Below are 14,098 nucleotides of genomic sequence, written 5' to 3'. Positions count from 1 at the left end.
TTACATTACTGATCCTGAGTTACCTCCTGTATTATACTCCAGAGCTGCACTCACTATTCTGTTGGTGCAGTCACTGTGTACATACATTACATTACTGATCCTGAGTTACCTCCTGTATTATACTCCAGAGCTGCGCTCACTATTCTGCTCGTGTAGTCACTGTGTACATACATTACAATACTGATCCTGAGTTACCTCCTGTATTATACTCCAGAGCTGCACTCACTATTCTGCTAGTGCAGTCACTGTGTACATACATTACATTACTGATCTGTACTGATCCTGAGTTACTTCCTGTATTATACCCCAGAGCTGCACTCACTATTCTGCTGGTGCAGTCACTGTGTACATACATTACATTACTGATCCTGAGTTACATCCTGTATTATACTCCAGAGCTGCACTCACTATTCTGCTGGTGCAGTCACTGTGTAAATACATTACATTACTGATCCTGAGTTACCTCCTGTATTATCCTCCAGAGCTGCACTCACTATTCTGCTGGTGCAGTCACTGTTTACATACATTACATTACTGATCCTGAGTTACATCCTGTATTATACTCCAGAGCTGCACTCACTATTCTGCTGGTGCAGTCACTGTGTACATACATTACATTACTGATCCTGAGTTACCTCCTGTATTATACTCCAGAGCTGCACTCACTATTCTGCTGGTCCAGCCGCTCCCTCTCCCCTCACACACATATTATACATATATACACAATAGTAACTACCTACACTGTGACATCTGGTCCGGTTACCAAACAAATAATAACAATATAATAAACAATAACCGACAAATTATATACAAACTAATATATACAAGACAAAACAAAACCCCCCACACTGGAGCCCACCAGTCCCTCCCCGGCACTGACCTGAGAGCTGGTCCTGCGCCTCATGCCTCAGTCCATGTCCAACGTCCATAGGACAGATCAGGCAGTGCCAGTTTTTCACCCAAATAACCAGTGTCCCACAAGATGAACCCACCTCCCCCCTTTTCCCTCCACCCAACCTAACACCTCCACCCAAACCCATATATACAATATATACAGAAACACACAATACAATAACCACAACTGACAAAGCCCAAGTTCAGCGCCTGCAGCCCTACATCACTGTCTACTGATCAATAAAACAAAAATCTATGGTGTCAGCAGCAGCCCACCACCAGGAGAGGAGATGACCAGACTAGGGCACACTAAAAGAAAAGCCCCTCCAGAGGAGAGCGGCCCTCCGTGTACCCAGTCTCTCATACTCCAGAGAACGCACCTTCACCAGGTCACCGAGTATGGTCCTAAACACATCGTCCACTGGGAGGATTTTCCGCTGCGTCGATACTAAGCACCGTGCGTTCCACGTGTGATACCTAACCACTGCGCTAACTAGAAATAAGGTGCAGCGGTCCCGACCACCCAGGTCCCCGAATGCTCCATAGGCCCGTTCCGCATAAGAGAGACCGGCCAGCCGGGGCCAGCCAGTGGAGGCGCCCACCCTGTTGTACACCTCTGTGTTAAAGGGACAACAAAGCAGGAAGTGGTCCATGCTTTCAAGCATGGTACCACAATGCTCCCGAGGACAGTTCCTGTCCTCAGAGCTCCTACACTTCAGATTGTCCCTCACGCACAGTTTCCCATGGAAGCAGCGCCAAGCCAAGTCCCAAACCTTCGAGGGGATCCTGATAGAATTCAAAATATGCAGACCCACCCCAAGATCCCGACTTGGGCAATCCCTGAGCGCCAGAGGCCTCTGAAAATGGGTCAACAGAACCCTTTTGTCAAGGAGCTTCCTTGGCAGAGTCCTGACCTCCCACATTTCCAGACCCCACCGGCGAATTACCTTCAGAACCACGGTAGCGTAAGCCGGGAGATGTCCATGCGGTGTGCGGAGATCCTTCACTTGCCCTCCTGTCTCCCATTCCTGGAAGAAAGGCTGAAACCATCCCTTACAGGAGAATACCCACGGAGGAGCCCTCTCTTTCCAGAGGTTTGCAATATTGATCTTAATGAAGGTATTCACAAGGAATACCACAGGGTTGACCATACCCAACCCTCCTAGTCTCCTCGTACGGTAAGTAACCTCCCTCTTGACCAGGTTCAGTCTATTCCCCCATAACAGTTGAAAGAACAAACTGTAGACCCGAGTCCAGAGAGGCTCTGGCAAGATGCACACACTGCCCAGATAGATCAGCAAAGGGAGCAGGTAAGTTTTGATCAGGTTTACCCTTTCCCTTAGGGTCAAAGACCAACCCTTCCATTGGTTCACCTTCTGAGTGGCGATCTGTAGCCTGCTGTCCCAATTTTGTTTGGGGTAATCCCCCTGGCCAAATTCAATGCCAAGAACTTTTGCAGAGACTTTGGGTTCTGGAAGGGTGTCCGGGAGATCAAAACCAGGATCTCCTCCTCCCAGCCAGAGACTCTCACACTTATCCCGGTTGATCTTAGACCCGGATGCCTCCGAGTAGCGATTTACCTCTGACATCAGCCATTCTGCCTCCCCATCAGAGGAAACAAAAACGGTGACGTCATCGGCATACGCCACCACTCTCAGAGTGGCTTCCGGTGCTGCCCGGTCCATCCCGATCCCAGCTAACGGTCCACGCTCCACCCTCCTAAGAAGTGGGTCAATCGAAAACGCGTACAGTAGCGGGCTCAAGGGACAACCCTGGCGAACACCACACCCAACCTCAAAAGAGCTGCCAATCCAACCGTTCACAAGCGGGAAACTCTCTGCCCCAGCGTACAAGGTCTTAAGCCAATCAACGAACCCCCCCGGCAGGCCATACCTCAGAAGGACAGACCAGAGGTACTCATGATTAACCCGATCAAACGCTTTTGCCTGGTCCAATGACAGCATGTACCCCTTCCAGTGGCCAGCCCTACCCTGCTCCACCGCCTCTCGGACACAGAGTACAGCACTAATTGTACTGCGGCCCGGAACAGAGCAATGCTGGGCCCCCGAAAGGAGCTGGGGTGCAAATTTCACCAGCCGATTAAACAGCACCTTTGCCAAAACCTTCCTGTCTGCATTGAGAAGCGCTATGGGACGCCAATTCTCAATGCAAGATGGGTCCTTACCCTTTGACAAGATGATCAGGGCAGACCTCCTCATTGACTTTGGCAGAGTGCCCGAGGAAAGACACTCATTGAATACCTCAGTCAAGAGGGGAACCAAGGCGTCCTTAAAGGTCTTATAGAATTCAGATGTTAAGCCATCCGGACCGGGAGATTTCTTCAGGGCAAGCCCTTCAATCGCCAACTTAACTTCCTCTTCCCTGATCATCTCTGTCAAAACGCCAAGAGAGGGGTCTACCCCTGGTTCGGGGACGGCTTCAGCCAGAAAAGCCGACATCTCATCCCAATCCAGATCCCTCTTCCCCAAGAGGTGCGAGTAGAAGGATCTGACGACCTCCAGGATCCCCGATCTGGATCTTTTCAGGGACCCCGCAGTGTCAACCAGTCCTGTAACAACTTTACTATTCACTGACATCTTGCAGTTTCTGTAAGGGTCGGGCGAGCGGTACTTCCCGTAATCCCTCTCAAAAACCAAAGATGCGTGTCTATCATACTGACACCTCATTAGCAAAGATTTCACTCTGGAGATCTCCTCGCGGCTACCTCCAGTTGAGACAAGATGCTCGAGTTTCCTCCTCAGGCCCTGATACAGGCGATACCTGTCCAGGCTCCTGAGGCTCGAGAGCTGGCGGAAGAATCTCGCCACCCTTTTCTTGAACATCTCCCACCACTCTGACTTACTACTACAAAGATCCAGTAAGGGTACCTGGCTCTGAAGAAAATCCTCAAAGGACTGTCTTATCTCCGCTTCTTCCAAGAGAGACGAATTGAGCCTCCAAAAGCCTCTTCCCATCCGGGGGGTCTCTGTAACATTCAGGGAAAACAAAATCATACAGTGATCGGAGAACTCCACCTCAACAACAGATACTGCTGAAGAGACGGCTTCCTCCTTTAAATAAAACCTGTCTATCCTGGACCTACAGTTACCTCTATGATAGGTGAACCCCTCGTGGCCTGGGGTGTGCCGGATGTGGACATCCACCAGGCGAGCCTCACTAGCTATACTATTAAGGGCGACGCTATCATAAGTCAGCTTGTCTCTGGAACCTCCTCTATCCCGGGGCCTCGTGACAGTGTTGAAGTCCCCTCCAAAGACGACCTGCCGACTCGTAAAAAGGTAGGGCTTGATCCTCGTAAAGAGACACTTCCGGTCCCACTTAGATTGGGGACCATAAATGTTAATGAGCCGAAGCTCCTGTCCCTTCATGAGGACATCTAATATCAGGCACCTCCCCATTTCTAACTCAATAACCCGTCGGCATTCTACTGGTGCGGTAAAAAGGACCGCCACTCCGCTATACGGCTCGGCCGCAAGAGACCAATAGGAGGGCCCGAGTCTCCACTCCCTCTTAGCTATAAACACCTCTGCCATATTTGGCAGCCTGGTCTCTTGCAAAAAGAAAATGTCAGCTTCAGCCCGGCTGAGAAAATCAAAGGCCGCAAATCTAGCCATATTTGACTTAATGCTGGCGACATTAATGGACGCCAGCGTCAACAGAGTGGGTACCGCCATCATTGGTGATTGAGTTAGATGGCTTTCTTCTTCCCACTCCCCTTACCCTCTGCCTCAGAGGAGGAATCCTTCCCCCTCTTTAATGACACAGAGGTGTCCATTCCCACATTTTTCCTTCTTTTCTCGTCCTCGTCTCCAGACTCTGGGCCAGTCCCTCCCCCCAAGGACCCTGCATCCCCAGGAGAAGGAGACTCGGCGCCCCCTGTAAGCTCCGCTGAAGCCGGAACCTCACCCTCGGCCTCCTCCTCAGAGGAAGAGATGTTATCAAGGGATTGGAACCGGTTAGAAAGACCAACCAGAGGGGAGTCAGTTTTACCTTCCTTAGGTACCTTGGTCAGAGCGGGAGAAGATGTTTTATCTCCCTTCTTTTTCTTCTTTTTGGTGCCGAGCTTACGCTTGTTCTCTAGCCACCGCTTATTATCCTCATCCATACTTTCATAATGGGAAGATTCTGAGGCAGAGGCGGTTTCCTCCCTGTGGATCCTCCTGACCTCCTCATCCAACTCATCATCCCTCGGGGCCTCAGCAGCAAGACTGGCATCCAGGACAGGGGCTGCCCCGGTAGTCTGGGGCTCGTCCCGCTCCCTCTCCTGTCTGCGCTTGTCTAGACGCCTCAGCTGGGCAGGCGTCTTTTTATTGCTTTTCTTCCCTGGCCCCTCGGCTCCCCCACCCCTGCTAGTCCCCTCCCCAGCAGAATCGGCCTCACGGCTTACTCCCACCGGGGTCTCGACTGCATTAGCGAAGGAGCGAGGACAACGGCTGAATGGGTGACCTAACTCACCACACAGGTGGCACCTAATCTCCACACAAGAGGCGGCAAGATGGCCGACACCCCCACACAACGCGCATTTCTGCACGGTGCAGTTTGCACTGAAGTGTGTGGGGTCGCCGCACCTGTGACAGAGTTTCGGTTGCCCCTGGTAGAAGACCAGGATACGATCCCTACCCAGGAAGGCAGACGATGGAATGTGGGCAACCGTACCACCTGAACGCTTAAGTTTTACCATAAACGTCCAGGCCCCTGACCAGATACCAAACTCGTCGCGGTTTTTCTTTGGCATCTCCACCACCTCTCCATACCGACCAAGCCACGTCATGATGTCATAGCAAGAAAGCGACTCGTTACGAGTCATCACGGTCACTTTCTTGATCTGGTTTTGGCGAGACACTGCCTGAACGGCAAAGTCTCGCAAGCCGGGCTCATTTTTTGCCAGCTCATAATTCGCCCAGAAGAGCTCAAGCCCCTCCGGCCGAACAAAGCTGATATCAAACTCAGGCGTGGAATAGGGATGTATCAAGGCGTAGATGTCAATCGCCTTGAAGCCCATCCTCAGCAGGAGCTCCACAACTTTAGACCTTGGAGGACATGCATCACTGCCCCTCCACCGAAGATGGACCACATTCCTACGCACACTGCCTGGCCCGGCTGTTGGGAGGGACCACACTGTATCCCCCCCTTTTTGCTCTCGGAAGGCCCCGAGGCCATGCCTCTCTATCCAGAAGGATAGATCAACCTCTCGACCCTCTACCATTAGTGATCTCTCCCCCTTCTTTAGAGCCTCCAGAAGGCGCCGTTGCAACATGCCGTCCCCAAAGCCCGGAGACAAGGAGAATGCCCTATTTGCCCCGGAGGTGACACTGGCATAACTCTGGACAGGTGTTGCCACCCCCGGGGGGGCAACCGGACCAGTGACCACATCAGCCCGAACAGCAACACCATTACCCACCTCCATCTCACCCTCCACCAAACCAGCAACCACACCACTAGACAATGAATTAGCCTCATTCACCCCCACCACCACATTCATTCCTGCTGGACCAGTAACAATGGCGGATGACATTTTGACCTCTGCATCAGGCACAAGGGGCTCAGTCACCTCCATAGAACTGGAGGCGACCTCACCCCCGGTCTTATGTGTGCCCTCCACATCATTGGTCGGTAATTTCCGCTGTTTGGCATTCGGAATAATGTGCCGCTGATCTTTAGATGCTGTTAGGCGCCGCTGATCTTTAGCATCAGGATCTTCCGGACCAGCGACGCCAACACAAAATAGCACTTTCGTGGGAGGACCGGAACGCTCAGCCCCGACAGCCCCCTCACACTGCCGTCGCTTCTCAACTAAGTGATCAGCGGCAACAGCATTCAGAGGTGCCGAGGCTACCGGAGCTGCCCCCGACACCGGGCTGCTCCCCCCTCCCACTGAGGAGCGCACCACAGCATCGTGGCCTGATGGAACGCCCGCCGCCGGGCCGCCCTCACTGTCCAGCCTCTCGGCTGATGCACCTCCTGCTGCGTCCCCACTACTACAAGCAGAGACGGAGCTCTGCGCCTCACTACCGCGCTCTGTAATCTCCCCGCGCCTTTGCACCGGATCCACAGCAGAACCCGGGCTGGGCTGGGCAACGGGGCTTATACAGCGAGCTGAGCCTGCCGCCGACTCAGGGGGTACAGGGAGGGGGGCATATACGTATCTTACCGCCTCCTGCAGCTTTGGCTTGGTCTTCTTTGCCTTTTTGTGGCCCCCAGGTGCCTCTTCTGGTAGATCGTCACCAAGATGGAAGTTTTGGAGGCACACTGGGGACTCCAGGAGCTTAATCTCCGCCATTAGCGCCCCTCCCTGGCCGCTGCTGTCACTGTCCTCCCCAGAGCCGGCAGAACTGCGACCGGATGTCACTGTCGCCTGTCCTGCAGGGAGCTCGCTGCACGTGGCCTGCGGGTGACTTTGCAGGCTGCCAGGTGGGGCTTGCTGTTGGTCATCATCACTCTCATCATCCACCTGGCTCTCAGGCTGCAGCCCTATCTGCCTTTGCTCTCTGGTATCAGCCATTTCTCTAAAGCGGTCTTCATTTATTAGTTTTTCTTTGAAATGACCACTCTGCTCCCTGATGTCAGCTTTCCTCAGTTCCAGCAGGTGAATCTCGCTGGTCAGTCGCTTTACCTCGGCCTGGAGTTTAGCCTTGCTCTGTTTGGAGGCCCCTGCAGCTTTGGCGCTTGTGCAGCGCAGCTCCTCCCGGAGCCTCCTGATGAGCTTACTGGCATCTTCATACTCACGGAGGCGGATCATGACCCGGGAGGCATAGGTGGACACAGACTCCCGGGGTCCCTGCAGCGCCCAACCCCCCTCAGGGAGGTCGGCCTCACCTCCGTGAGCACTCCGCTTTCCTCCGGAAGGAGCACCATCATGCACGCCGCTGTCAGGCTTTACCTCCATGCTGGAAGCCTTGCGGCTTCTGAGGGTCTCCACAATCCCGGGAGGAGTAGGAGCCACATTGCTGCGACTCCTGGTGCAGCGTCTCACCCCCGAGTCCTCTGATGTGCAGGCCGGTTGCTGGTTTCTTCTGCCCCCCGCCGGCCTGGTTCGGGAAGCAGAAGCCTGGGGCTTGGCTCCTTCACTCATCCCAGAAACGAGCTCTCCCTCCGGGAAAGAGAGAGAGCAGGTCCCCAGGTGGAGAGGTGTTGGTTCTCAGAGATCAGGAGCTCACAGCAGGATCTGCAGCCACCACACCCGTAATCAGCACACTGACTAGCAGCTGATCAGAGCTGCACCCAGTATGCTGCTGGTGCAGTCACTGTGTACATGCATTACATTACTCATCCTGAGTTACATCCTGTATTATACTCCAGAGCTGCACTCACTATTCTGCTGGTGCAGTCACTGTGTACATACATTACATTACTGATCCTGAGTTACATCCTGTATTATACTCCAGAGCTGCACTCACTATTCTGCTGGTGCAGTCACTGTGTACATACATTACATTACTGATTCTGAGTTACATCCTGTATTATCCTCCAGAGCTGCACTCACTATTCTGCTGGTGGAGTCGCTGTGTACATACATTACATTACTGATCCTGAGTTACATCTTGTATTATACTCCAGAGCAGGGCCGGCTCCAGGTTTTTCTGGGCCCCGGGCGAAAGAGTCTCAGTGGGCCCCTTTAACACATACCACGATTCATGATGCAGAGATACGGCGGAGAAATATATATATATAGTACAAGGTCAAAGATTTCACTTCATGAGTGATATCTATTGTAAATTCCACAATAGCTCAGAAACCGGTGAATCGCTCCACACAGAATACTGGCCCCCATATAAGGCTCCATACGGAATACTGGTCCCCATATAACGCCCATACGGAATACTGGCCCCCATATAAGGCCCCATACGGAATACTGGCCCCCATATAAGGCCCCATACGGAATACTTGCCCCCATATAAGGCCCCATACGGAATACTGGCCCCCATATAAGACCCCATACGGAATACTGGCCCCCATATAAGACGCCATACGGAATACTGGCCCCCATATAAGACCCCATACGGAATACTGGCCCCCATATAAGGCTCCATACAGAATACTGGCCCCCATATAACGCTCCATACAGGATACTGGCCCCCATATAACGCTCCATACAGGATACCGGTCCCCATATAATGCTGCATGCAGGCTGTTACCCCCCACATAATGCCCCATACAGGCTGTCCCCCCCTTATAATGCTCCATGCAGGCTGTTACCCCCCACATAATGCCCCATACAGGCCCCCCCTTTTAATGCTCCATGCAGGATGTCCCCCCCTCTCTTTATAATGCCCCATGCAGGATGTCCCCCCCTCTCTTTATAATGCCCCGTGCAGGCTGTTCCCCACCTTATAATGCCCCATGCAGGCTGTCACCCCTCCTCATTATAATGCCCCAAGCAGGAATCCCCCCCTCTTTATAATGCCCCATGCAGGCTGTCACCCCTCCTCTTTATACTGCCCCATGCCTCCATACATTAAAAAAAAAAAAAATCAAATACTCACCTCCCTTCTCCTCACCTGCTACCTGCTGCCCGCTGCTCGGGTCCGGACTCCAGCGTTGTCGGCGTCTTCCCGCTCAGCGCTCCCTGTGACGGCTCAGGGGAGGGCGCGGTGTAAAGACGTCACCGCGCCCTCTGACCTGAGACGTCACAGGGAGCGCAGAGCAGGAAGACAGCTGATCTGCGGAGGCACGGGGAGAGGTAAATATCGGGCTGCCGGGGCCCTGAGCAAGCGGCGGAGAAGGGCGGGCGCTGACACCGCTCTCCTCCGCCCATAGCCCAGCGGGGTGCGCGACCGCCAGTGGGCCCCTCTGCCTGCTCAGGGCCCCGGCATTTGCCCGGGTGCGCCGGGTGCTGACGCCGGCCCTGCTCCAGAGCTGCACTCACTATTCTGCTGGTGCAGTCACTGTGTACATACATTACATTACTGATCCTGTGTTACATCCTGTATTATACTCCAGAGCTGCACTCACTATTCTGCTGGTGCAGTCACTGTGTACATACATTACATTACTGATCCTGAGTTACATCCTGTATTATACTCCAGAGCTGCACTCACTATTCTGCTGGTGCAGTCACTGTGTACATACATTGCATTACTGATCCTGAGTTACATCTTGTATTATACTCCAGAGCTGCACTCACTATTCTGCTGGTGCAGTCACTGTGTACATACATTACATTACTGATCCTGTGTTACATCCTGTATTATACTCCAGAGCTGCACTCACTATTCTGCTGGTGCAGTCACTGTGTGCATACATTACATTACTGATCCTGTGTTACATCCTGTATTATACTCCAGAGCTGCAGTCACTATTCTGCTGGTGCAGTCACTGTGTGCATACATTACATTACTGATCCTGAGTTACATCCTGTATTATACTCCAGAGCTGCACTCACTATTCTGCTGGTGCAGTCACTGTGTACATACATTACATTACTGATCCTGTGTTACATCCTGTATTATACTCCAGAGCTGCACTCACTATTCTGCTGGTGCAGTCACTGTGTGCATACATTACATTACTGATCCTGAGTTACACCCTGTATTATACTCCAGAGCTGCACTCACTATTCTGCTGGTGTAGTCACTGTGTACATACATTACATTACTGATCCTGAGTTACATCCTGTATTATACTCCAGAGCTGCACTCACTATTCTGCTGGTGCAGTCACTGTGTACATACATTACATTACTGATCCTGTGTTACATCCTGTATTATACTCCAGAGCTGCACTCACTATTCTGCTGGTGCAGTCACTGTGTGCATACATTACATTACTGATCCTGAGTTACACCCTGTATTATACTCCAGAGCTGCACTCACTATTCTGCTGGTGTAGTCACTGTGTACATACATTACATTACTGATCCTGAGTTACATCCTGTATTATACTCCAGAGCTGCACTCACTATTCTGCTGGTGCAGTCACTGTGTACATACATTACATTACTGATCCTGAGTTACATCCTGCATTATACTCCAGAGCTGCACTCACTATTCTGCTGGTGCAGTCACTGTGTACATACATTACATTACTGATCCTGAGTTACATCCTGTATTATACTCCAGAGCTGCACTCACTATTCTGCTGGTGCAGTCACTGTGTACATACATTACATTACTGATCCTGAGTTACATCCTGTATTATACTCCAGAGCTGCACTCACTATTCTGCTGGTGGAGTCACTGTGTACATACATTACATTACTGATCCTGAGTTACCTCCTGTATTATACTCCAGAGCTGCACTCACTATTCTGCTGGTGCAGTCACTGTGTACATACATTACATTACTGATCCTGTGTTACATCCTGTATTATACTCCAGAGCTGCACTCACTATTCTGCTGGTGCAGTCACTGTGTACATACATTACATTACTGATCCTGAGTTACATCCTGTATTATACTCCAGAGCTGCACTCACTATTCTGCTGGTGCAGTCACTGTGTACATACATTGCATTACTGATCCTGAGTTACATCTTGTATTATACTCCAGAGCTGCACTCACTATTCTGCTGGTGCAGTCACTGTGTACATACATTACATTACTGATCCTGTGTTACATCCTGTATTATACTCCAGAGCTGCACTCACTATTCTGCTGGTGCAGTCACTGTGTGCATACATTACATTACTGATCCTGTGTTACATCCTGTATTATACTCCAGAGCTGCAGTCACTATTCTGCTGGTGCAGTCACTGTGTGCATACATTACATTACTGATCCTGAGTTACATCCTGTATTATACTCCAGAGCTGCACTCACTATTCTGCTGGTGCAGTCACTGTGTACATACATTACATTACTGATCCTGTGTTACATCCTGTATTATACTCCAGAGCTGCACTCACTATTCTGCTGGTGCAGTCACTGTGTGCATACATTACATTACTGATCCTGAGTTACACCCTGTATTATACTCCAGAGCTGCACTCACTATTCTGCTGGTGTAGTCACTGTGTACATACATTACATTACTGATCCTGAGTTACATCCTGTATTATACTCCAGAGCTGCACTCACTATTCTGCTGGTGCAGTCACTGTGTACATACATTACATTACTGATCCTGTGTTACATCCTGTATTATACTCCAGAGCTGCACTCACTATTCTGCTGGTGCAGTCACTGTGTGCATACATTACATTACTGATCCTGAGTTACACCCTGTATTATACTCCAGAGCTGCACTCACTATTCTGCTGGTGTAGTCACTGTGTACATACATTACATTACTGATCCTGAGTTACATCCTGTATTATACTCCAGAGCTGCACTCACTATTCTGCTGGTGCAGTCACTGTGTACATACATTACATTACTGATCCTGAGTTACATCCTGCATTATACTCCAGAGCTGCACTCACTATTCTGCTGGTGCAGTCACTGTGTACATACATTACATTACTGATCCTGAGTTACATCCTGTATTATACTCCAGAGCTGCACTCACTATTCTGCTGGTGCAGTCACTGTGTACATACATTACATTACTGATCCTGAGTTACCTCCTGTATTATACTCCAGAGCTGCACTCACTATTCTGCTGGTGCAGTCACTGTGTACATACATTACATTACTGATCCTGAGTTACATCCTGTATTACACTCCAGAGCTGCACTCACTATTCTGCAGGTGCAGTCACTGTGTACATACATTACATTACTGATCCTGAGTTATATCCTGTATTATACTCCAGAGCTGCACTCACTATTCTGCTGGTGCAGTCACTGTGTACATACATTACATTACTGATCCTGAGTTACATCCTGTATTATACTCCAGAGCTGCACTCACTATTCTGCTGGTGGAGTCACTGTGTACATACATTACATTACTGATCCTGAGTTACCTCCTGTATTATACTCCAGAGCTGCACTCACTATTCTGCTGGTGCAGTCACTGTGTACATACATTACATTACTGATCCTGACCGCTGCGTTTTTGGTGGGTTTTTCTCACCGTTCTTTTCTTCCAATGGGTGAAAAAATGCTGAAAGAAGTGACCTGCTCTATACTGCAGAAAACCATGATGTGTAAACATAGCCCAATAGTTTCTCATCAGATGTAACATTATTACCCTGACTGCTATAATTTCTCCTAACTTGATTGATGGCTGCAGTCCACTAGCTAGTGTAGCTTTGTATTACACTCCGGAGCTGCACTCCGCCAGCAGAATAGTGAGCACAGCTCAGGAGTATTATGCAGGGGAGGGGTGGTGGAAACATATATATTTTTTGTCTTTATTTCTGGACCTTGTGATACATTCTTCCCTTTCTCCCTTCACAGCGCTTCACCCTCTTCCGCCCTCCGCAGTTTGGTCTCATGTTCGTTTCACAATTCAGCCGCACAGCAGAGCTCTAACAGGGCCTGCATTGGGCGCTCCGGCCGCACCACTTTCCTGAGAAGCTACCCCGTCCTCCTAGTGCAGCCGGACGGCTCCACCATCACCATCGAGTACAAGGAGCCGCGGAGGATGCTGATGGTAAGACTCCGCCTGTACCCGGAGCAATTAGTTATCGCTTTCTTCCCGGCGCCCCACCTCCGGCCTCCCGCAACCAGCCCCCTGGGTGCGTCGCCCCCGTCCTCCCGCCGGCAGCCCCCTGGGTGCGTCGCCCCCGTCCTCCTGCCGCCGGCCCCTGACATGCTTTCTCTTTTTCTACAGATGCCCATAGATATCAGCACCTTGTCTGAAGACGAGCGTAAAGCCCGATTGCGTCAGAGGAACCAGGCCCGGAAGACCAGCGCCAAGAAGGAGCAGGAGGTGGATGATGACTTCAACCCGAAGGAATACAGGCAGTTCTGGAAGAAGAAGTGACTGGAGGAAAGAGTGCGGCTGGAATGTAATAAACCAGTTCTGTGACCTCCATGGAGTTGTGTCGTTACTGCGCCCATAGAGATGTCACAGTCTCTCCACGCTGTCTGCCGCCATTACCAAGCTCGTACAGGCTTCTCCAGCTCTCTACTATCTGCCGCCATTACCGAACTTGTACAGGCTTCGCTGGCTCTCCGCGCTATCTGCCGCCATTACTGAAATCCTACAGGCGTTGCCGGCTCTCCACGCTATCTGCCGCCATTACCGAACTTGTACAGGCGTCGCCGGCTTTCCGCGCTATCTGCTGCCATTACTGATCTCGTACAGGCGTCGCCGGCTCTCCACGCTATCTGCCGCCATTACCAAGCTCGTACAG

At 51.1% G+C, this 14,098-nt stretch overlaps 1 protein-coding gene across 1 annotated transcript; it reads left to right on the top strand.

Moving 5' to 3' along the window:
* The first annotated feature begins 12,939 nt into the window (after positions 1 to 12,939).
* Positions 12,940 to 13,761, top strand: MRPL55 (mitochondrial ribosomal protein L55). Its single transcript, XM_073676884.1, has 3 exons — positions 12,940 to 12,974; positions 13,197 to 13,392; positions 13,573 to 13,761. The coding sequence occupies exons 1-3, from the start codon at positions 12,940 to 12,942 to the stop codon at positions 13,723 to 13,725; spliced, it is 384 nt and encodes a 127-aa protein (XP_073532985.1). The 3' UTR covers positions 13,726 to 13,761.
* The last annotated feature ends 337 nt before the right edge of the window (positions 13,762 to 14,098 follow it).

Source organism: Phyllobates terribilis, unplaced genomic scaffold, assembly GCF_046119375.1.
Source record: "Phyllobates terribilis strain yellow unplaced genomic scaffold, ASM4611937v1 Scaffold_4__5_contigs__length_816908805, whole genome shotgun sequence".
Taxonomy (NCBI): Eukaryota; Metazoa; Chordata; class Amphibia; order Anura; family Dendrobatidae; genus Phyllobates; species Phyllobates terribilis.
This window is presented reverse-complemented; position numbering and strand designations above follow the sequence as displayed.